Source organism: Ostrinia furnacalis, unplaced genomic scaffold, assembly GCF_004193835.3.
Source record: "Ostrinia furnacalis isolate ACB-3 unplaced genomic scaffold, ASM419383v2 OfSCF7336, whole genome shotgun sequence".
Classification (NCBI taxonomy): domain Eukaryota; kingdom Metazoa; phylum Arthropoda; class Insecta; order Lepidoptera; family Crambidae; genus Ostrinia; species Ostrinia furnacalis.
The window spans coordinates 443,114-469,088 of NW_021137575.1; the positions used below are offsets into that span (position 1 = coordinate 443,114).

The window sequence follows — 25,975 nt, forward strand, 5'->3', positions numbered from 1 at the left end:
GACGCGTCTGGGTGAAAGAAGGAAGCCATGCTTGGTATGCGCGCGCATACATCGATTCGTGTCCATTCACTTAGTTGTATTAAACTCTATAAATAGTTTATTAAATTGTGGGCATTATGTCTGCAAGGGGATTGAAAACGCTTAAGGGCGATGCAGTTGTGTCACTGGGGTATAAACTGAATCGACGACATGCTACGGCTTTTAGTACATAAGTCTTCTTTGAAGAATACGTGTTTAGAACGAGCACGTTGTACATGACATGGATAGGTACTGAATTTAGATCTTATTACAGTTTTTCTCTTTCTATGCTGGTGGAGTCTGATTCTGAAATAACTCTAATAACCTAGTACCTACCAAACAATTCGAACTGTGGTGAACCTTTATATTTACTTACCTAACTATGCTTGGTTAAGGATATTGATGTAAATCTACGTCAAAGACGGTATCATGTTCATATTTGGCTCTATGAAGAAATTAAACATCTCAAATAGTTAAAATAATGAAATAATCTTAGCCAAATATTAGTTTAGAAATCGCGTCAAAGCATTTTAAGTTCAATTTTGATTAATTGAAACTCCACTAGACCGCCTAAATATGATTTATTAAAACATGAAACGCGGCATACTGGAGATGGGCCAAGACTCTGATTTGGCTTCACTTCCTATTAGAGACAAGTATTATACAACCAAATGACTAAAATACCATATATTCCTCATACTACTAACGCCTAGCCAATATCGATGTTATATTTATTTGTTTTGTGACAAGAAGGATTGATTGCGGAAAAACATTTGTTTTAATTCTAATAAATTGCTTGATTGCATCATTTAGTCATTTGGCCTCCACAGCAGGAGAAAACTCTCTCTAATTCACCAGAGGCAAAAACTTTAGTGTGAAACTACGAGCTATACTCGTAGTTTCACACTAAAGTTTTTGCCTCTAAAACCATTCCTCAACGCGTTTGGAGTGTGTAGGGTACTATGTATTCCAAATCTTTGTTAAATATTCCCTGGACCAATGTTCAAATATTATGTTTATTTTATGCATAACATGGCAGGTATTTGACCGCAATCGCAACTGGTGTTAAGTGAGATGCAGTCTAGGATAGGTTTTTACTGGAAGAAAGTTTCTTTGTTCTCGGTTATATCTAATTCACCCTGTCTAGAAAACAAAAGTATGCTGACTCTACATGATACTGTCGGACATTTTTTATCATCAAACGATGCTAACGAGTCAAGATAAGACCATAATATGGCTCACACTATCTTCAAGTTACTCAAGATCCCATATTGAGCCAAACTTCTAACTCTACATGCTCCTCACTTCACAAACTCTATACATCGAAGAGCTGTGCAATTGAAACTTAGTCTGATTTTTTTTTAAAGAATCACCAAAAAGATAAAACTGAAAATTTTCTTAATCTGCTTCCTATTCGATTTCCGTGCCAAATTGTACTATTATCCAAAAAATTAAACACATAAATTGTTTTAAAAATCATACCAAGCTCTGAAAACCGATTAGTTTTATTAAATTTCAATTAAAGTTGTTTTGAAATTAGTAGTAGTAGTGAGAAGGTAATTAGCCAATTGAGTTCGCAAACTAGTAAGATCATGTTTCTTTTTTGCCATGCAAAATCTATGGGGAAATTAATAAAATTACATATGGCTAATGACCTACTAGTGTATACAGTCTCAACTATCCCTTGCAATAAAAAAACGATTGAAATTTTTAACAGAGTAGTTGCCCTAACCGCGTTATGTCCTACCCTTGCAGAGGCACAAAATATGTTATTCGATTAAAGTTAAGTTTTTGACTTTTCTCTTTCATTTACGAAAGATTGTCATTGTTACTTTGATAGCTGAAGCTGAAGTCTAGAGGATCTAGGCATGCCTTCAAAATGCATTTGCACTGGAGGGAATTCGATCCTCAACTTCGAACTCATCCTATGTTCTCCTGATTAATTTCGTTGCGAGTCCAATGACAGCTCAACTTTCAACATTATTTGGGTTTGTATTGACGGTCAAGCTATAGATTTTGGCTACACAGGAGTTGCAGCGGTGGGAACTAGAGGTGGGAATAGTCCCTGAATATAATTCTGATGATGATGATTATTAATATTTCTAAAATCAACTCAGGTCGATCATTGCACCAGTATAAATGCTAGTTTTATGTTTCTTTTGCCGAAGACACACTCGTGATTAAGATCAACTATAAATACTGAATCCACGTGCCGAACTATAAATACATGCCAATAGTATAGGGAGACGTCGGTGAACAAAGACATGTGTTGATATTCTTTTACTCTTTGGAAAACTGTTTCTTTTGGAATAAAAAGCAGTATTAGAGACGAGAGAGTATTATTAGAGACAGTGGAATCGTTTCTTGAAAAGGAGCATCAGCAAAAGGAGAATCAGAGGTTTTCAGCCTAAAATACACTCGACAGCAAATAAATCGCACCACCCGCGACAAGCATTTTCAAACGTATGCATCCATACTTCCCACCAATATTGGCACCATTTAAAAAGCCTAGTTCTAAACTTCATTTTATTAAAGGAAAGGTTTTTACCCCAAAAATGTGTCTTTACAAGGATCCAGAGTCACTTCTTCAAAAAATAGGTAGTTTCGCTATAGCCATTTTTTATGACTATAAAACTGTTAAGTTGGGATTAATCGCTATCCATCTGTTAAAGAGGACACGTGTGATCATTATTTGGTTTTATAACCATAAAATTTGGTCTAATTGATCCCAGAGGTGAGCCAAAAGTGAGGTCTTTTTTAAAGTCACATTTATGGTATATGTTAATCATTTATTAAGAAATTAAATGTGTTTTTCTTTAACGATATTTATTAGGCTTTCAAATAACACCAATATTGCTGGGGCACCATTATTGTGTCAAAAGAAAATCTTTAAAGTTCGCGTCGCGGGTGGTGCGATTTATTTGCTGTCGAGTGTACATTTGTAAAACCTGCATAACCACATTTTTTCTATTTGAATAAGCAATTATACCTATTGTGAAATACTAATAATACCACACTGAAAAATGGATAGCAGTTTCAATACCTCAACTTTGGCTAGGCGACTATTTTTCAAAATTAAACCTACTAGAAAAACATAATCTTAAATTGCTATGTTAATCTCAATTATTTATTTTATGTAATTACAAAATTAACAAATATTTTAGTGCTGGTTGCGCTTTAAATTAGGTATAATTTTCAGGTAATAGGTACCGAGACTCAAGTGATCTAGATTTTAGCTGTCGCTAAATTAGAAATAATTAGGCGCCATGCATTTAATTTAAAACACTTGTGTAAACAAACAAAACGTCGCATACAAATTGGTTGAAAAATAAATTATTAAAATATGTACAATTTTCAACGTTTAATTTCGAATGTTTTACATACGATTAGATATAAAATAGGTACTAATTAGTTATCAGTTATTGTAACATGAAAATGGCATCTCAAAACAAAAACTAATACCTAGTAGTATAGGCTAAATAAAATAAGTCCACTCGTTTTATTGGTACTCACTTTTTAGTTGTTTAATTTTGGCGGCTTTTCTGTATCACAGTTGAAAAAATCAAACACTTTTTCACAGACAACTAAACTTTTTGACTACAGCTCTGCCACTGGCGACTAAGACTATTTTTTATTAATAAAAAATAAAACAGCCGCGGTGTCAAAAAAGCGCGCGAAATTTTACATTTCTTTTTAATCGCGCACAGATGCAGCCAGTGCCAATTGTAATAAAAATAGTTTTAATGCATTTTTAACCCGCGCGCAGCAGAGGAGATGTCTGGCCGCATCATGTTGGCTCACTGCATCTTTCACCAAGGTTATTTTAATCATCAGCCTATAGGTACTTATTGAACTTTAATCATGACACTGCGAGGGAGGGACAATTGCTTCGCTTAAGGGTTAAGTAAGAATCATGTGACAGTTCATTACTTATTTTTATTAGCTGGTGCCGTGATTTGAACTCATTTTTTATGAATGTTTATTATGAAGAAACATTAATTGAATCGTTATCACTGTAGGTATATTTTTTTACAAACATTTATAAAAACATTGTTAACAGACCAAAATGTTGCCTACGGCTACGTTACATACGAGACCGTTTTTGTTAAATATGGGCCTTCTAATGGGTAAGTTACTGACTTAATTTATTTAATTTAAAGCTCATTAATTATGTATAATTTAGTTTTACAGTCACTTAAAAAAGAAAGGGATATTTCTATTGCCGCATTAAAACCTAATTTAATAAATGCTATGCTAATATTGTGAAAATTCGAATCAATTTCAATTTAAGTTTTAAAGTTTTGACTCCAAGTTGCTTTGAAATCGATAAACGATTTGGTGATGCTAATTTATTTGAGGAACGATAAAACGTTGTAGTTGATCACCTACATACTTGTATGAATTTTAATTGTCACGTAGTTTGAAGGGGTTATTGTAAATTTGCCACTAAATTCTTCACATTTTGTAAGTTTCGTACATTGAAAGTTACTTAATTGGTCATAAACATGCATAGTCGTAAACTTAGGTACGCGCCAATTGTATAATTTACACAAATCATGTTTTTTCCTATGAAGAGCGACTCTGGCAAATCGATATACTTACATGCCCCTTTTGAAAGAAAGAAAGATTTATTCATCTTGAAGGGAAACTAGAGTAAGAAATATTTATTTGGTACAAAACCTGGATACTTTGCAATAATTTGGAAGTTAGTGGACCAATTTTTATTCTTAACGGCTTGTCTAGTTACACGTCTCTGATGTGATTCCAGTAATCTTATTAACTCAAGTTAAACTCACCTCAGCATGCAATATCACCTAAAAAACTAAACTAATATACAACGTGCTACCACTGAGTCGCTTCGGGGGGCTATGACAAATCCCTCGTATTAAACAAACATTGCCACGAGTTAAGAGCTGTCAGTGAACTAATCTGTGTTGTTGATGCAAGCATCACTTCCAAACAAAATGCAACGTGGGTAATTCTGTACTAAAATTCGCAAGGCTTTTAGTTAGTAGCCTTTGCTCTGATTCTGATTGCGATTTAATTTTTTAGTTTGAACGTACTTATTTTGTAAATGTAAATCAGCAAAAAACTTGACCTACTGAAGCTGGAAATCTGAATTTAGAAACCGAGTCTTTACCTGTGACGTCACGTGAAATTTCGATCGATAGATAGTTAACTAATTTTAAACAGTATGCTATTTTAATAAAATTTCAAAAGTTCATCAATGTCATCATCAGTTTTGTAGATTTTGAGTTAAGGAGTACTATCAAATTTTACTCATTAATGTAAGAAAAAGAATGGTATTAAATTATTGGCATTAACATGTTATTTAATTTTATAATCTCTTTAATATACAGAATGACCCACAATCATACAATACTAATATGAATGTAACTATGTCTGTATTCATGCAACAAGCATGAGCTGATACTTACTATTTCAATAGCTAGGTAAGTGTTATGGATAATTTATTCCAGTAATTCTTGTACATACTAGATTAAAACATATAATATGTCTTATTTAACCTCTTTTGTAGATAGGCTCATTTTACCAAACTCATTTTACTCATTTACTCATTTTACCGCGCAGGACCGTGCATTGTGGAAAACCTTGGTGGAGGCCTTTGTCCAGCAGTGGACGTCATTTGGCTGAAACGAACGAACTCATTTTACCAAAGTATCTCGGCATGACCGAACAAGATCAGTTCAAGAAGATAAAAAGTAAGGGAATTTAGTTATTAATTGTTTACAAAATGTTGTAATAAAATAAAATCACACAAGCTGGACCGACGACATCATGAAGGTGCAGGCCGCTACCAAACGGTCGTTAATTATGGAAATCATTAGGGGAGGCTTATGTTCAGTTACGTCCTATGGCTGAATAAATGATGATGATGATGTACAAAAGCATCACATTTTTACTCCCTGAACAATTAGTTCGTTCGTTCGTTTTAGCCCTAATGACGTCCACTGCTGGACAAAGCCTCCCACAAGGTTTTCCACAGTGAACGGTCCTGCGCTGCCCGCATCCAGGCTCTTCCCGCGATCTTTACCATTCAAGTGGCAGTAGGCGGGGCATATAACTCGTAGAGACGATGGCCATTGGGGCAGAAAAGTTCTCGAGTGGCGACCACGGGCTGGAAGTCGTAGCGTGGGCAGGCCTCCTAACTATGTGGAACTATTAGTAAAACAATATATTTTTATTTTAATATTCCAGACAAACCCTGGAGCATAGAGTTGTCCAGCCAAGTCCCCCTGTTGTTTGATGCGCTCGCGCCGGAACCAATCTCATTTGTAAGTGATAGCTCATTTCCTCTCGGTCTTGTCACCTACAAACAAATCTGCGTCGAATCGGACCAGTAGGTACGTAGCCAGAGATTATTTGCTACTAGAATAAAAATAAGTATGATAATACTAATGTAAGTAGGTAATAAATAAGGAAATAATAAATAAGTATGTAATGTAACTTGTGACAAAAGATTGTCTACATGACAGGCTTAGCCTAGCGTAGAAATCTCAGTTACTTTATGAACTGAAGCGTATGTCGGTACAACCTTAGCATTAAACGGGTCTTTAAGGAAATGTATGTACAACAATGCAATGTAAGCAATGTAAAAAATGTTAAAGTTGTTAAATAAACTTTTATTATTATTTATTATTATTATTAATAAAATATAATCGTGTCTACTACGTCTCTATTAATTACCTACATGATTATGTATTTTATAATAACCACAAGTATTAATTAAAAAAGAAATCATAATATTTAGTTCAGAATTTGGTAAATGAAATCTAATTTAATGCAATAATTGAAAAAGAATAAAAAATAATTATGTGACTGACTCTACATAAAGTTTTGTTATTTAACGCCATCTTTAGAAAATGCCAGTACTAATCTCGTTCGCCTAAATCATGAACCGTACTCGTACTGAAAGTAGTTATGAACTGCTCATCCAGTAGTCCGGTAGATGGCGCTGGTTGCATAAAACAAGCGAACCATCCAGTGCCAGAAACAAAACAATTTTAATTTCGCTCGACTGTAAAACGGAGGATTGTTGTTTGCTGGAGTACCTTAATTACTTAACAGATTTAAGATTAAGATTACTGTGGCTTTAAATTGTAGAGACAATGAAAATTTTTCATGTTGCAACGTCTTCTTAGCTCATAAAAAATATTTAAATTGTCGATTCATACATTTTAAAATTTAAAGCAATCCCAATGGAACCCTAGAGAGATTCCAACCGTAAACGTTGGGTAGGTTTAAATCAAACGTCTTGATCCGCGTTTCACACGAAAACCCCCGAAATTGTGAATTGCCAGCGTGCCACACCGCGTAAATGCATTTTATCCTGCAAAACGGAGGGACACACAGTAAATACTAACCGCGAACTTATACTTTATTTGTATTAAATACAAATTACAAATTGAATAGACGTCAAAGGTTAAAATTACTTAAAATAATCTTAAGCGTTGCCCATACTTAAGGAGCCTTTTACGTGTCTCGGGTATTTCAAAGTAAATTTTAAAATAACTTCAAAAAATCGAATTGTCTTATACTTATATGGGATATGAACCCATGACCACTCCATGACCTTTCGTTTGCCCGGAAATTTGATTTTTCTAAGTTTTTTTATTTTATTTAGTAGTTGTCCTCCTCCAAGAAATAATGCTGCGATAACCTCTAGGTAAGGTAGTTGGAATGTCAGTTTTAGCATCGCATTGTGAAACAATCGCGGAACTAAATCTGCCTACCTATCACCTTGTCTATTAAGTATAGGCACTAAGTGACAGGTTTTCCGTTTATAAGAGCAGTGTGTCACGTTTGTAATCGCTTTTGGGTTCTAGCGATTTCAGCCGGTTCTAGGTATGATTTTTGCTGTGTCGGCGGAATGCAGGCCCCTTTGATGCCTGGCAGGTAACTCGTATGATTTACTTATCCGCTTTCTGTTTGTAGGTACAATCGCCAGTTGAGTTTGCAGCATTTCTCTTTTAAAATCGCATCTATTACGAGCGCAGAAGATGCAGCTTTTACCTTGTAGTATTTTTATAGTTGCCGATCTATATTTTATGCTTTGGAATTGCATGTACAATAGAAAGACTTTTTTACAACTAATAGAGATGACACAGTCAGACACAGTGATAAACTTGAGTATTGCTGTCTGTATTAAAATAAAATCATTGAAATATCCAAGTATAATGGCAGAATGTTTCATTAAGAACTTATTGCTCTTTAAATAATGTAGGTAGGCGCTTTATATGAATAAAGTTGCAGTGTGTTTCATTAACAACTTATTGATCTTTAGATAATGTAGGCGCTATTAGAAATAATATCTTGATCCAATCAATTTAAATCATCACAAAATTAAATAACAGGTAATTGCAATGATTTAAATTGACTTTAAGTAGGCTGTTATTTTTATAAATTCAGTATCTTAAAAATTAAAATATTAAAAAAACCTTAAAAATGAATTCAAATGACTGATGTCTTAGTTTACATTTAATTTCCTCATAACAAATACATAAACCTGTATGTGAATCATTTCATAAATAGTGTTAAGCCTATTACTTATTCTGTGGTTTAGCGGCATGCGACGCGACTATACTAACAATTTAAAGTTTTTTTAGTTGAGTAAATCAATGAATGCAAACGGGTGACATAACCCTCTGATAGTCATTATAAAATAAATAAAAACCTGTTAACGTGAAGTTGAGTCACTGTGTGTAAGACATGAATGGACTCGTGAGTAATTTTTGCAGAATCAGATGAGGTGCGTTGAATACCTGAACAGTCAAGAACATACAATTAAATGGATATTTACTGCACCGTGCATGATTTTGTATGACTAACAGTTGCGTACAAATGCGTAAGTAGGTATGTACTTACTTAGTGGGTAGTAAGTAGATACAACTTCTTAGCAGGAATTTTATTACGTTTCGCTTTAATACAACTGAATTTCAGTATCCATTAATACTTAACTGTCGTAAATTATTTTATCAAAAGTACCTAGTGATTATTACTTTTTTCAATTAGTTTTAAGTGATTGAAATCGTTTACTAGCACTAAGCAAAGTTAAGGCACAATATTATTTACTAATCACCTTAGTCATTTGGTCAAACTTAATCACTTCCGATTTACCTGTTACGGTAACATTTTCCCATTAACTAGTAATTCTTATCTTAACAATAAAGTGAATAATTATCTATTAAGTCATAGATAAGATTAACCAAAATTTTGACAATGACTTTATTTCCTTATAAATAGGCCTAGATTCATTGTTCATTATGACGATGACGTGTCCTTTTCAGCAGGGATGTTATATATATCCGTAACCGTAACCGAAACTTTCGGATATCCGAAATAAAAGAAAATCCGAAACGGTAACCGTAACCGATTCAAAAGTTTCGGATGTAGGCAGTTTAAATTGTTTTTTGTATAATTATGTAAAGGTATAACAGCCTGATTTACCTTTATAATGCCATTTAATATCAGTTTTAATTTTTTTATTACTTTTTATTCGAAGTAAAGTGTGCGGCCATGAATGAATCGTGTTGGAAAACTATTGCAAATTGCATTCTAAAGCATAAATATCCGTAACCGTAACTGAAACTTTCGGATATCCGAAATAAAAAAGTATCCGTAACCGTAACCGAAACCGGTATAATATTATTCCTATATCCGTAACCGTATCCATAACCGAAACTACATATCCATAACATCCCTACTTTTCAGTATGTTTTTCTAGATAAAAGCTAATTAATTTGGATTTAGTACGTAATGAATGTAATAGTTAACGCAGATTGGTTAAATCGTAAACAAAAGTTTTTGGTGCACTTTAAAAGTATACAAATCTTGACCTTATGTTAGAGCCGTAAGAATCATTTTTACTTGGTCGCTTGTGAGAGATCCAGTTATCAGTGTGAAAGTTTTGAACAGGAAGAACAAAATGATAACAGAATCAAACAGAGCGCAATTAGCAGAAATCAGTTCGGTCATTAGCATTAATAGCTAGCCTTCGACCGCGAGTCTGCTTGAGAGGTACCGAAAAATGTATCTACTCATCATCATCATCATTATCATAATCATCATCATTTCAGCCATTGGACGTCCACTGCTGAACATACGCCTCCCCCAATCATTTCCACAATGGCCGGTTGGTGGCGGCCTGCATCCAGCGCCTACCCGCTACCTTAGACATCCCTTGCAAACATTTATGATGTCACAAAGTGCGCGTGGACGCACAGGGTCACACACGAACCAATTGCAGAGCTCTATTCAACGCTGTGCGTTCGATTTGCTTCACTTAAGCAAGCATCGTTTGTGAATACGGGCGTTAATTTCAATTTTGAAAGACATAAATTGCAATTAAAATAACACTGAACTTTAAATGTGTCATTAATTGATAGGCACAACGCTTAAATACAACGTGCTTTATCGAATAATTTACTACTAAATACTTTAGTGAGTACTGAGTATCATATCGTGGGATTTTTAAATGACGGTGTCAACTTACGAAATAGGCGATAGGTACTGAGGTATTGTGCGACGTATTCTTATCACATAGCAAGAAAGGAAAAATAGACCTAATTATGTACCTACTAAGAATTGATGAATCAACAACCCCAAGAACATCATATTATTTGTACCACAGAAAAATAATATACTTCTGTACCCAGAGCACGAATAATTATTATCGTTGTGGTATGATGATAATAGTTTCTTTTTGGCTTGAAAACAAAACCGCGATGTAATATTGGTTGTATGGTTAAACATTATTCGTGCTCAGGTGTTCATTACGTACAGAAATACGTGATTCTTAAATAAAATAATGTGGAAAACTTCAATCAAACACTCCAAGAAGATGCAATAAATGAATATTATTATGAACATGGAACTTCCATGAATATGAATCTCTAGCACGAGTATAAGTGAATAAAATTGAACAACAAACTATAATCAACTAGCTTTCCGCCCGCGGCTTCGCGCGCGTGGACTACATTTCTTTGCTATAAACCTCACGGAGCCCGAGACCTTTCCAACGAATGCAAAACCGTGGAAATCGGTTCGTGCGTTTTGGAGTTATAGCGTCAGGGAGGAAAACCCGACTTATTTTTATATAGTAGATAAACTGCATAATAACCCAGATATAAGTCTACCCGCAACAAAAAAAATAATTTGATGATCTCACAAATTAATGTTGTCAAGTAACCTGACATGGTCAGCTTTAAATAAGTAATGACACGATTGCAAGTTTGGTGATTCATTCCATAGTCGTGGAATGCTATAATCATACTTAGTGCTTCGCTATGTTATCATGAATGAACATTTAGTTTGTGTTGTGACTCTGAGCAGTGCGAATCGATCCACAAACAGGGTCATTATTATGTAAACATGTTAGTTTCACTACTTCTTTGTGGATTTAACGTGATAGTGAGTGCTAGTGATGTGTTTCATGTGAACAGTAAAATAACTTTTTATCCGGACGATGTGTCGGAGTATTTTGGGTATTCTGTGCTTTTGAGCGATTTGGGGTGAGTTGTTTTAATTATTATTTTCAGATGCAAAGAAATTAGTTAATTACTTACCTTATGATCGGTCAAAACTCTTTTAGAACCCATTTTAACACAAACTATGTACTTTATGTAGGTATCAAACGAAATTCAAAATTAAGATTCATCTAAATCAATCTTAGTTTGAACTTCGAATAAATATTTTGAATTAATTAAATTAATGAAGTTTGAATTTCCTTTATGAAATCCATAATGTTAATAAGTACACAAATTTACATTAATTATAATTATTTAACGTTGATATTCGTATCATACAAAATATATATAAACCATGCTTATCGCGCCGTCCATTTGTGATGGGACATAAACAGGATTTTAACAATAAAAGTTTTTGTCGCACAATCATACAAAATTAATGACAGAGTTACTATTTTGTCATGCAAAAATTCTGTCCATTTCAAAAATATCTATTACCTACAATTTGATCACATGTATTTGATCATCACCCTGGTGATCACTTTGGTGTCTTTTGATCACCTATGGATAAAAAGTTCACTTTGATCGCCTAGGTGATCTTATCCATGGGTGATCAAAGGACACCAAAGTGTCGCCTGGAGTCCATTTTGATCACCTGGGTGATCAAATCTAGGTGATTGAAGTGGACTTATGTCCTGACCAGGTGGAATAGACCTTTAAAAAGGACCTCTAAAACAGAAACATATTGTATATCACCGAAATCGTATTCTAAAAAATAATCGCTAACCCATATTAAAATATTGAAAAATCCTAAAAAAGGAACCCTTACCTCCATCTTTCTGTTATACTATGCAACGTAAGATCGACTTTCGATATTTTAATAATTCGATATTTTGATCGTTCGATATTCTGAACGTTCGATATTTTGAGCATTCGATATTTTGATCGTTCGATATTCTGATCGTTCGAAGAAACGTGTTCTATATTTAGATTTTCGATCATTTGTAATTCGATATGGTGTAGGTAACCCAGTAGACCTATGGTGTAGAAGTAATAAACTATAATACTCATAATATCAAACAATTTTAGCCTCAATGTCGGTGCTCCCAAGGCGCAGAGTAGAGTGTCAAGGAAGTCGCATCCTGGACTAGTATTCACATGTCCGTTGAGAGATCTGGACAGAGATAATGTCACCTGCAGGCCACTAGGTAAGAATGAGCTCAAGAGGATTTTTAACTCATTTCCTTACACCCGTATTCACAAACATTACTATGAGGTCTCACAGTGCGCGTGGACGTCAGGGACAGGGTCCCAAAAACCTATTCATAGACAATACTTGAGTGGCGGAAACACACACGAACCAATCATAGAGCTCCATTCAACGCTGTGTGTTCGACTTCGCATAGCGTTGCTGCTTCTCTTAAGCAAGCATCGTTTGTGAATACGGGTGTTTGACAACGTAGACTTGCTATGAATAATTATAAAATAAAATAAATAACAATTAGTTTACTTGCTTTTAATATTTCACTCCGCAAGTAAAAGGACAAGGATTTGAGTAAATTAACCATGTTTCAGCGAAAAGTCTGAGAATTTCCTTGGCTGATGACTTCTATAAGGATGACATGTGGTATGGGGCAACTATGGCAGCGATTCCTAATGGAAGACTATTGGTGAGTTTTTTTAATTTTTATGGGGATTCTCATGTATCTTGATATTATTAAAGAAAGACGAACACCTGACTGGTTTGCGTACTGAATCTGAATAAATATCATAGCAGACTTATCAACTCGGAAAGGGATCAACACCGTATCGCCTTTTGCTTACTATTTTATTTATTTTACCAATGGTCCGTGACCCTCACTCGGCATGGGGCACACTGAAAACCAGCGCCGTGGCCTTCGTCACCGTGGGCCACGGCATATGCTGAGTGGGGTCCCGTTGCAGTGGGCATCTTGTTGGTGAATGGGTGGCACTGCTCAGTTTACTCTTGTTTTTATTTTTTTCTTCTTTTATTATTATGTGCCACTGTCATGTCTATTGCCTGTATTTGTGTGATGTCCATTGTAATAAATGTATCTTTCTTTCTTTCTTTCGTGCGCTGTCAACCGCGAGGCGAAGCGTTTTCATTGCAGTCCGGATAAATGTGCGTTGCAGTATGAAGTTTCATTCAAAGAATACTAAACGCCTCGTGTTGATACGGTTACGATCCCTTTCCGGGTTTATAGATGTGCTACGTCCTTCACTATGCTAGAGGTTGTGGGTTCGATTCCCGTAGAATGCAAACAATTTTGTATGCACCAACATAACTGTATAATATTAGCTGGGTATTTTCAATGTAACATTTTACATAATAATAAGTAGGGATATCCAATAAAAAATATCCAAGGATGTATTTGTCTAATACCATGTACTCATAATAGTATTTTGCTTAGTTTATAAAATCCCACAGGTGTGTTCGCCGCGAATCACTAAGCCATACCAGTCGAAGCACTTGCTGGCCAACGGAGCTTGCTCTGTGCACGGTCATGACCATGAAGTAAGACTGCTGCCCCTCGAAGATCCAGGTACCTCCACACTTAGCTTATTGAGAACTAAGGGCTTGTTCCGCCTTAATGGCAATAAATAAGCAGACTTTCTTTTTATTTCGAACGGGATAAAAAGTATCCTATGTCCTTCTCCTGGCTCTAAACTACCTCCCTGACAATTTTAAGCTAAATCGGTTCAGCCGTTCTTGAGTTATAAGTGGTGTAACTAACACGACTTTCTTTTATCTATATCTAGCTGACCCGGCGAACTTTGTTCCGCCTTAATGGCAATAAATAAGCAGACTTTTTTTTTTAATTTCGAACGGGATAAAAAGTATCCTATGTCCTTCTCCTGGCTCTAAACTACCTCCCTGACAATTTTCAGCTAAATCGGTTCAGCCGTTCTTGAGTTATAAGTGGAGAAACTAACACGACTTTCTTCTATCTATATACAGTGTGAGTCACGTTAAAGTGCACATATGAAAATAGATGAAACTAGACCTATTTTTATCGACAAAAAAGAGGTCAAAAATTTTTGAGATTTTTTTTTAAATTTTTTATATAATTTTTTTTCTTCCAATTACTTATTGTAAAGAAAACGTGATAACTTTTAAACTATGCGGTATATTCTGATAAAATAAAAACAGTAATAATGCTAAATAACAGGCGATACTAAAAAATACATAAAATACACAAAAAAGGCCAAAAAATAATAAAAAATGATACTTTATGAAAAAAAATTGCTTTTAAATTCATGTTTTTTTGGTTATTTCATAAATTTCTCTAAAAAATGCCCCTATAACCGGTGGTTTTTATTACTTTGTATTATTCTCTATCGTATTACCTTCGTAAAACCAAAAATCGCATGTCTCTATCCCTATCACAACGTTTGCAATGATCGTTTGAACTAAGCCTCTCCGGGCGCACCATTCAACGCTTCGTTAACAACGAAACTGAAAATGGCTCTAGATTTGTAATTTTGATAAAGACAAGTTAGATTTCAAATAAAAACAAAAGATTTCGNGAATCGTATTATTTCGCTTTCGGGTAGTAATATGTCAAAATTGTTGGTTCTTTAGGCGAACAATGTATGGAGAACGAACATTGTCCTTTATCGTTATTATTATTGCCCTGACAAAGAAAGTGTGGTAACTCAGCTTTTATTGCTTTATACGCTTTGTAAAAGCTCATCGTTCGTTGAAATGATTTGTTGAGGGGACACGGAGAGCGGGTATTCTCCTTTTTCAATCGCAAGCGATGTGGAATTGAATAAATCGGAATAAGTAAGTTTTGAGTAGTTTTCGAGAAGCCAATTCGGTTAAATTCGGAATTCTTGTTGAAATATGCACTTTCGGGATAACGTTTGCCAATTTCAATTTAAAAATATATGCGGATGAGTAAGATCAGCTCTTGAGAATATACTGCCAACTAAAATAAGTCTTTGTATAAATCTATATCTCTAAAAGCTAAAGGTCACTGACTGATTGACTGAATGACTCACTCACACATCACGAAATATCAGAAACTACAAGTGCTAGGAGTCTCTTGCATGGGGGTTCCTTTTAGAACGTTGGCGCTGACTAAAACGGAATTTTGCAAAATTCATCCCCTATGGGGGTAAAATGGGGTCCACGCGTACATAGTCGCGGGCGGCCGCTAGTTAGATTTAAATGTTTAACGTAATCATCGTTTCCATTTGATTGTAAAATATGAGCGGTGATAAACTTAATGACCTCACAAATAGAGAAAAATATTTTGTTAAAAAAACAATGTTTTAATTTTAAACTATTTTAAATTAGGTATTTAGATCTGGTAGCACGTGATAAGGACTTTCCATACTAGCAGGTGAAAGCTGCATCGCTTGAAATTTGAATTCAGTGTAACGAATGTAGGTACCTAGGTACCTACATTTACCATCTAAATCAATTTTCCGTCAAGCATTGTCCGATAGCAATGATTAATGATGCATCGTAAATATCATTTAATTTTCATCTGCGCGGTGTATGTTGAAGCGATTGATTAAAAATCACTTGATTAATGACCTTTGGTAGACCGTAGCTTGTCATGGTGTAAAGGTAGGTTCTTACTGTCGGTGTAAGTAAGGTGAGAGTATTTTTTATCACACCAATTTATCTGCATTGCAAAATAACGACTAATCTACTGCCCTGGCCAGCTAATTGAAAAATATACTTAGATAAATAATTACATAAACTTCAACTACTAAATGTTACCTGTGTCTACAAAAGTATAAAGAAAAGATACATGAAGCCTGGAAAACATCTGTAGATCCACCAAATTACTTGATGGGAATAAAACGTACCTTAATTTTTAAAACACATTATTTATAATGTAAGTATATCGTGTGTGTAGTGTAAATATAGTTTTAAAATATGAGTAGATACTAATAGATTAAACAGTACAGCAGTGTGTAAATACCCTAATTGTGTGTGGTAGACAGTCTGTAGGCGGTGTTAATAAATTAACTCAGCTTTGTTAGGTTACCCAATAATGAACTAAGTTTTTACAGGGTCACTTTGGATATTTTTCATTAATAAGCTTTTTATTTTTTACTATTTTAGTTTACTTATTTAAAAACTTTATGCCGTATGGTATTCTATACTAGTAAACCTTTGGCACCAAAGAATAACATAAATCACCAATTACATTCTTCCGGTACCGGAAAACGCAGCGTGGTAGGTACGTCCACCCACAAGGTGGCCCGACGACATCATAAATGTAGCAGGGAAGCGCTGGACGCAGGCCGCTACCAATCGGTCAACATGGAAAGCATTGGGGGAGGCCTATGTTCAGCAGTGGACGTCCTATGGCTGAAATGATGATGATGAACAATCTTACCTTTCCAACAAATCTTATTCCTCTTGAACTGAAGCTTGACGTCCTTATAAGCTCTATCTGGTGATGAGATGTTGAGTTGCATGGTCACCAAGATTTCTGCACTCCTGGTTCCAGTACATGGCAACCGGACCCTGTGCAAATAGAACATTACTTTATACAACGCCTTAAGATAATTTAAAAAGGATAGAGTCATTTAAAAAGTAACACCCAGAGCAGTCGGCGGGGCACATAGCTCGTAGAGCTGATGGCCGTTGGGACAGGAAAGTTCTCGAGTGGCGACCACTAGGTGGACCGACGATCTGGTGAAGGTCGCGGGAGGTGCCTGGATGCGAGCGACGCAGGACCGGTCTTTGTGAAAATCCTTGAGGGAGGCCTTTGTCCAGCAGTGGACGTCTTTCGGCTGAAACGAACGAACGAACGAACCCAGAGCAATACAAATAGGTCAGTTTTTTTTTTTTTGTTTAAGCGCACAATACCCGTTTCTTTTTTTTATTATGCGGGCATCGAACTCAGTACCTCAGTAGAACGCAATAATGGCTAGACTATGGTTTCATTAATTTAGCTACTTGTATACAGTATTTCATTTTTTAAGAATATTCGTAATTTTGCAATACAAATTAACCACTACAATGCAGTTTTACATTAGTAATCAACTTAATGTAAAACTGTGTCTAAGACTGTTATGTGAGTAAGGTATGAATCGAATACTATCGAATATTCGATTAATGTTTCATTGTTATGTATCGACATAACAACATTAGTTAAACTTTATCTATTTGCACAGATTGTTAATTTCTATTGGAAAACATAAGTAACAGATCTAGGATAAGTTTCACCTAAGATATCTTACTGTTATAAACTCGTAGCTTACTCCAACGTGTAAGTTAAGTTTGCTGCATTGCTACGATACTACGAACTTTACGATCAGGTTGCAGAATTGCTACGAGCACTAATAATGCTACGGTACTACGAACTACGAAAGTATGAGCAGCAGAAGAATAAAAGATGATTATGGTACATTTATACCCTCTAAATTGAGGATATTTAGTGTTTAAATACCTATAACTAAACAAAGTAAGAATTATTTATTTACACTGGTACAAATGCGCACAAAACACGATAACATTTTGTCGCAAACATTTAACCCTTAAAATGTTTCAACTAGCTTACAACAAGAGAGAAGGATCGAAGAACCTGGATGCGGGCAGCGCAAGTTCGGTCGTTATGGAAATCCTTGGAGAAAGCCTTTGTCCAGCAGTGGACTTCATTTGGCTGAAACGAATGAACGAAAACGAGAGATAGCAACGCGTAAACCGATAGAGCCGCGCAATCTCTAAAAAAACAGTTTACATTAAAATGGACTTAGTTTTAACCCTCAAACATACAATGTATAGTGACTATATTAAAAACTATTACCTAAAAGTCTGCAGCGTAGTCGGGACCAGTCCCCGCTCGGATATATTGACCTGGGGCGGCAGCATGGCGCCCCTACCGTCGTACTCGATACCGATCACGTACGGCAGCTGAAAGGAATAGACAATAAGACAATGATATCATAGCGTAACGCACAGTTATTTATGGGGACAGTGGTATGTTTGGGCTAGTTGGGAAGCGCGTGGGAATTTGGGACTCTGACGGGCTTTGTAATCAAACGTATCATCCGTGAATCGAAAGTTATTCAATTAAAAACTGTATCAACTCTGTGCCTATTTTTCCTACGTTCTCACACATTTGGTGATATGAGTGATTCTCTTCTATTCTGGACTATTGTGCTCCACCTCTCAACTCATTCATATCATAAGCGAATATTTAGCTTAGCTGGAGCTGCAGACGATAGCACAACAAGCTAAATAAGGACCGCCGTGGCTTCTTATGTAGTCGTAGTAAGTGATTTTTTTCAGTTTGCATTTTTGTTTTGACTGTACCCGTGTAAAGGACAAACTTGACCTTCAATAGTTGGGTTATTATTGGCGATCAAGCTGCAGATTCTTGCTAACAGAGGAGTTGCAGCGGTGGAAATGAGAGGTGGGAATAGACTTTGTAAGGATGTCTTATTAAAATATTTACCGGTCGTCTCCCTAGAGCTTGCCACATGAACTCCAGGTCGGCGATATGCGCTGGAACCGGCACTATGAAGCCGGTGGCGTAGTTGTTCACCACACCGTCCCGTACATAGTACAGCTCCGCGTCTAAGCCTGTAACAAGGAAATAAATTGATAAGTATTTTGTAACTAGTGACTAAGTAATTGTAAAATACGGAGCATAAAGGTGACGAGCTGATGGACCTATTATATTTTAGATACAAGCTATACACCGAAGTATCTTATAACAGGCGTCATTTTGTAACAATTTACATTTGATTTGTATTCTGCTTTTAACATATAACCTACATACAATTTATCTGTATAAAATCAAAAAAAATGTAGTATTTTCAAATCGGGGGAACATACCAGTAAATTACTTCAATCATTCAAAACCTAAAATCAGTCACACTGTCGTTTTACTAAACATTAAACTTGAATCATAAAATGACATTACTATGTAATAGACTTTACAGTAGGTACACTACACAAAACGAAGAAAAAAAATCTAAAAAAATTGCACAAAGATATAATATATTATCATTGTAAAATAACATCACATACCTACATCCTACATTGAAAACGCATTGTGCTCATCAAAATTTCAAAAGCGTCTGCCCAAAAAAATCTTATTATTCTAATTCAGAAGGCATTACGAGCGATTGCACAGTGCACTCCGGATGCGCTCCCCAGATGCGCGGTTCGAGTCCCAGGGGGGGCGCAAATTATCCAACTAACTCTATTTGCTTAGCCGAAAAGAAGAGTTCGGTTATACTACGATGAAACTATCTTGATCATTATTTTATCCTGCTAATTCCTACTAAGTAATATTATAAATGCGAAAGTTTGTATGGATGTCTGGATGTTAACATGTTTGTTACTCTTTCACGCAAAAACTACTGAACGGATTTTGTTGAAACTTTACAATATTATTGTTTATAACCCAGAATAACACAAAGGCAATAATTTATGACGATCTGTGACTAACTAATTTTCAAGCAGGTGAAACCGCGAGCAAAAGCCAGTTTGTCTATAAGCGTAGATCAAATGTCAATTTCAATAATAATCCTTGAATTTATCATAAGGACGTTTTGTTTTCTTAATTTTAAAATTATAAGAGTAATTTGCATAATTTACTGATTAATGATCATTATTGCAGTCCAGAAGCTTGAAGACATCTTCCAGGGCGGTGGTAAACAGTTTTGGAGATATGACGTCTCCCTGTCTTACCCCTCGCTGCAACTGGATAGGTTTCGAGTCCCGATCCTGGAGGCGGACCGACATTGTGGCGTTTTTGTACAAACCCCTCAACACTTCGATATATCGATAGTCAATTTGGCACCTTTGGAGAGACTGTAGCACTGCCCAGGTCTCGACCGAATCGAAGGCTTTTTCATAATCCACGAACGCCAGGCAAAGTGGTTGATTATACTCCTCGGTCTTCTGTATAATCTGCCTTAGCGTATGTATGTGGTCTATGGTACTAAAGCCTTTTCGGAAACCGGCTTGTTCGGGAGGCTGGAAGTCGTCGAGCCTGCGAGCGAGACGATTCGTAATGACTCTGTTTCGCTCAATGGCCTCGGACTCAACGGATTTGGCATAAATATCAACGGCGAGTACATCACCCACCTTCGATTCGCGGACGATATCGTAGTCATGGCTGAGACCTTGGAGGATCTAGGCACAATGCTCGATGGCCTCAGTAGAGCCTCTCAACAAGTGGGCCTCAGAATGAACATGGACAAGACAAAAATCATGTCTAATGTCCGTGTTGCACCCACTCCTCTGAAGGTTGGAGACTCTACACTCGAAGTTGTCGACAATTATGTATACCTGGGACAAACAGTCCAGTTAGGTAGGTCCAACTTCGAGAAAGAGGTCAATCGTCGAATCCAACTCGGATGGGCAGCGTTCGGGAAGCTTCGCCATATACTCATGTCCGAAATACCGCAGTGTCTCAAGACGAAAGTCTTCGAGCAGTGTGTGTTGCCAGTGTTGACATATGGATCCGAAACGTGGTCGCTTACTATGGGCCTCATAAGAAGGCTCAAGGTCACCCAAAGGGCGTTACTATGGGCCTCATAAGAAGGCTCAAGGTCACCCAAAGGGCGATGGAGCGGGCTATGCTCGGAGTTTCCCTGCGTGATCGAATCAGAAATGAGGAGATCCGCAGGAGAACCAAAGTAACCGACATAGCTCGCAGAATTGCTAAAATCAAGTGGCAGTGGGCGGGGCACATAGCTCGTAGAGACGATGGCCGTTGGGGCAGGAAAGTTCTCGAGTGGCGACCACGGGCTGAAAGACGTAGCGTGGGCAGGCCTCCTACTAGGTGGACCGACGATCTGGTAAAGGTCGCGGGAAGAGCCTGGATGCGGGCAGCGCAGGACCGTTCATTGTGGAAAACCTTGGGGGAGGCCTTTGTCCAGCAGTGGACGTCATTTGGCTGAAAAGAAGAAGAAGAAGATCATTATTGAGCATTAATACTTCTTTTTTTTTCACACACAAAACTTAGCGATTAACATTCAACTTTTATATTATGCAAAAATCCTATCACCAATTTATTCCATTTTAAACTATCAAAAAGACAAAATACGTGTTTAAAGTTGAAAAGGAAAAACTCGAGCCAGCATGAACCCGTTTGACTAACTGAAACGCGCCGCAAAAGCTTTTTCCAGCGTCAATAAAATCCAATCAAAAGGCCGACACGTTTTCCGTTCCTTTATTTTTCTCACACAAAAAGCTTCATCAGTGGTTCAAGTATCAAGATCGTTCAATCAGCGTATATTTGGAAGCTAAGCGACAGGGAGGACTGAATATGAAGTGGCACTTTGCACAATTGATGAATCACTACCCTTGGCAGTAGGTGTTGTGGACTCATAGGTACTGGCAGCTGTTTATTATCACCCCTACTGTCCTTTAAATAAGGTCTAAGTCATACTTAGGTCGACTGTACATTTCTAATGTTTTACCCTGCGACAGACAGACACCCTAATCCGCCTGAAGCTACGTTGAAATAGAAAAACCATTTTCATTCATCAATGTGTGTATTATTAGGAAAAAATGTGTGTCCAAACTAGGTAATGAAAAAATTATTCAACCACCCGTTTCTATAAATATTCAAGCCTTTTTATTAAATACAGTCCTTTTAATGTCAGTTATTGGCATATTGTTTTCATTCGAAATATTTCAAAGCTAGATAAATTTAAAATTGTCCAATAAATATCGGTACTTCTTTACTATTGACAGGGGAATACCCCATAATAATAGTGCTTTCCACACTGCAGACGGTAATTTGTCACGTATCCTTTGAGAAATAGAGACACCTCGATTATGATAACTAAAACCAATGACAGAATATAACCCCGCGGCGCTTTGGTGTTAATGACACAAAGGAAGTTGGAGCTATAGTTATCTCAAGGCGTTAAGTTCATGTCATAATACTGACATGTTATTAAAAATTATACGTAATTTGGAGATCAGTTCCGTAGACTAAACACAAAAACTAATTATTACCTATTATTGAATCCGACACTTATTATTCTACAGTTTAATAAGTAATCTTACACTCATATTTTACTTATTATGTAAGTAATCTGTAAAGTAAGAGATTGTTTCTTTTCAATCCAATTCCAACAATCATTAATCTCTAAGACTTTACTCCGTCAAGCACTGCATAAAATGCAAATTAAACATTCTTGCGTCAGCCTAAATATCGTTTAGCCTGTATACTAATGAATAACTAAGGAAAATGCAGTATAAAAAGAAAATAGTTTTCAACTGAACGAACACTAAGGCTGAGTTGCACCACCTAACTTTGACGGTAACTATGACAATAACCGGTGCTTTTTGTATTGAGTTTGACAGATTTTCGACGTTTCTTACAGTCAAAGAAAGATGGTGCAACTCAGCCTAAGACTTTATCACTGGAAAATATGTTCAAAAATTACTCGCAAATCGATACAAGAAAATCATAACCAGCCCCTCGAGACAAGTGGCAAAAAGTGACAGTTGTAATGTCGAAAGTGCCACTTGTCTAGACCTACAGACCACAAGTCTACAATTACTAAGCAATTCCGACAGCAGAAATAAAATTGCATTTTTTTCCCACAAAACATTTATGGCAACAAAAAGACAAAACATAATTTCACGCCTCGCGCTTCCTTTGAGACAGTCTCGTTTATAATTATTAAAACACTAATGATAGAACGCGGCCCTGCGGCCGTCCTTTGTATTAATGACTCAAAGACCCTAATGCGCCTCTGTAATGAGGAGGTATTCTCCTTGCCTCAAACACGCCGAATGAGGTGTTGGGAATATCATACTTAATTTGATACATAATAATAATATTAATATAGCTACTGAAGTATGTCGGTAAATGTATCCTTGTAGGAAAATAAAAGACCCATGAAAATAAATTAAAATGTTTTATCTAGGCAATTTCCGTTGACAATTGTAAATGATCATGTAGTCATAAATGAGACCTATTAAGTCATTTTAAGGACTAAAAACCACTCTATTAAATTAAAAATACAATTTCTTTGTTCTACGACCATTATAATCATTTCAGCCATAGGACGTCCACTGCTGAACATAGGCCTCCCCCAATGATTTTCCCACTATGTTTTACGATACTCATTGATAATTAAAACTATGTAAAAAAAGTATTAGCTAAGTAATCTAAATTATTTTATCCTGGTAGAAGTGGGTTTTATATAGCAATAGTTCACTAAAAAACTTTTAATTATTCTAATCCAGCTCTTATCAATATCAATTAGACCACCCATTCACCACTCCAATTCTGTTTTAACTCCACTTCCCCGCATAATCAAGACCATAAACACGTTTTTATTACGCTTTAAGCATCGAATCGAATTTCGCGACATTAGCGTTAGCTTGAATGTCCAGCATTATCACGTTGGCGACCGAAAAAGCAAAATTAAGATCCCTTAGGAGCCATTTCGTTCGGCAGTTTCAAGGAAATGGTTCATTAAGCGGACTGTACTCGGTGTTCAGTTGGTCGGAGTTTACAGCGCGTGTTACCTGATATCTGATGGTACTAAATGGTGGCTGAGGGAATGGACTGATTGAAATTAGCGAGAAACAAGCCGTGTGCTCGATTTGGATTCTATATTTATTAACATAGAGCTGTATTTCAATTGCAGTGCATGCGAAGAGCGATCCTCCTTCATCCTTCCAATAGCTGCTTAAGGGAACCCGCAAAGGTTCTAGTGGGTATACTTGGTCACCATTAGACAAAGAGTACAGTTTTTTCGACCACTTCTCAGCATCAGACGATGTAGGTAAGTAGCGGTACTTACTATAAGTGATAGTAGGGCAACGATATTTAAATATCCCAATTGGGACGTAAAGTATCCTGAAAAGGTCCTACATAAAAGATAAGTAAATAAATAAATGGATATTTTACACTACGCCTCTAGCCTCTAGATAGAATTGAAACATACTATAATTTTTATAAAAAAAAAACCGATTCCAAAAAACATACACTTCCTAATAAATAAGTAATTAGTGATTATTTTTCTACTTTTTAGTGTATGTTTTTTGGAGTCGGTTTTTTTTTTATAAAAATTAACTTATTTCTTGCTTTTTAGTTAACTAATTATTACCTTGGTGTTACCACTGAAGGTAGGCAGTATATTCTTAATGTCAAGTGTAAAATAATATTCCCTACAAAATACAGGTTACCATATCGGCCACCTAAAAAGACCTTAAACCGTCAGCCCACCTTGAAACATGAAAGAATACAACTGTTAGGCTATTTGTACCTATAATATTTAAAGAATTATCCTCCAACTCCTAAGCGTTAAGGAGTTGTACCTACCATGACCAGTTCATCGTGATGAGATGATGGCTATCTGATGCAAACACTTGAATAACTTTAAAAACTATACTTATCTATAAAATTTAAAGAATTATCCTCCAACTCCTAAGCATTAAGGAGTTTTACTTTCTATCATCATCTCATGAATTTGAGATGATGATTTCCATGAGCAAATACTTGAATAACTTAAGAAAATATTTGAAAAACGATATACGTGCCTATAAAATTTGAGGGTTGCAGTCGATTTCCCTAGGATCCCATCATCAGATCCTGACTTGGTGACAATGGGACCACCTCAGAAGTGTACCCTATCGAACAAAAAAAGAATTTTGAAAATCGGTCCACAATTGACGGAGTAATCGGTGAACATACATAGAAAAAAAAAACATACATACAGTCGAACATGTAACCTCCTCCTTTTTTGAAGTCGGTTAAAAAGCAAGCAAAATTTAGTCTACTTTGTAAAAGTTAGGTAGGCATGCTTTGGCGTGAATTTTAGGATATAGTGAGGTCGTGCATCAACTGACTTAGCAATAAAATTTATTGTTAATCGAGATCTAGCCTATGTAAATCACCTAGCTTTATTGGCAAAGATCGCAAATAAATATCATTCCCGTGACTAGCGAAAATGAATTCTTATTTTATTGGTGGGTATTCATTTTATTCGTGGATAGACTCATTGGTGACTCATGGGCAGACTGAATAAACAAGTGTATATGTCACAACGACAGTAGAGGTGAACACAATATATTTATTTTATTTTTATTTTTTATTTATTTATTTAGGAAAACCAGGGTTTTACAGTTAGACTCACTTATATTCACACTTATGTAATAATGTATTAATCAAAATGATTGTAGCTAAATAAAAAATAGTAAAAATTAAAATATGTAATAATTTAATATAGAACTTGTGACAGAACACTCAAATCAGTCATAATACGTAAGACATCAGCGCGACAAGTGTATACAGAGAGCTTAGTGTGAGTTTACATTAAACGTTCTCACTAGTGAGCGCATTAAAAATATATGCATGAAAATTTTAGTTCTTGAAAGTGTCCGCTAGGGGCGCTATACAATCCGTCATACATTTAATGTTAATTTTTTACGCGCTCACTTGTGGCGACATTTAATGTAACCTCACACTACGCCCCCAGATTACAGATACAAA

At 36.0% G+C, this 25,975-nt stretch overlaps 2 protein-coding genes across 2 annotated transcripts in view; one reads left to right on the top strand and one right to left on the bottom strand.

The window, feature by feature from the left end:
• The first annotated feature begins 11,209 nt into the window (after positions 1-11,209).
• On the top strand, positions 11,210-15,609 carry LOC114363930 (integrin alpha-PS5). The gene is made up of 5 exons (XM_028319849.1): positions 11,210-11,549; positions 12,594-12,712; positions 13,080-13,174; positions 13,954-14,101; positions 15,596-15,609. The coding sequence occupies exons 1-5, from the start codon at positions 11,410-11,412 to the stop codon at positions 15,607-15,609; spliced, it is 516 nt and encodes a 171-aa protein (XP_028175650.1). The 5' UTR covers positions 11,210-11,409.
• A 640-nt stretch (positions 15,610-16,249) lies between these two features.
• Drl-2 (tyrosine-protein kinase derailed 2) overlaps positions 16,250-25,975 on the bottom strand; it is a 39,716-nt gene continuing 29,990 nt past the window's right edge. Inside the window, exons 2-5 of the mRNA XM_028319850.1 lie at positions 18,953-19,080; positions 18,302-18,408; positions 16,886-17,016; positions 16,250-16,266 (exon numbers count right to left, since the gene is read on the bottom strand). Of these exons, the coding sequence (XP_028175651.1) occupies positions 16,250-16,266; positions 16,886-17,016; positions 18,302-18,408; positions 18,953-19,080 (383 nt within the window). The remainder of the gene's footprint in view (positions 16,267-16,885; positions 17,017-18,301; positions 18,409-18,952; positions 19,081-25,975) is intronic.

Bases quoted from the DNA above. Each gene is read 5' to 3' on its own strand.
- LOC114363930 (XM_028319849.1), top strand. From the start codon at position 11,410: ATGTTAGTTTCACTACTTCTTTGTGGATTTAACGTGATAGTGAGTGCT. The intron at 11,550-12,593 runs GTGAGTTGTTTT...AAACAATTTTAG, and splicing joins GTGCTTTTGAGCGATTTGGG to CCTCAATGTCGGTGCTCCCA. The intron at 12,713-13,079 runs GTAAGAATGAGC...ACCATGTTTCAG, and splicing joins TGTCACCTGCAGGCCACTAG to CGAAAAGTCTGAGAATTTCC.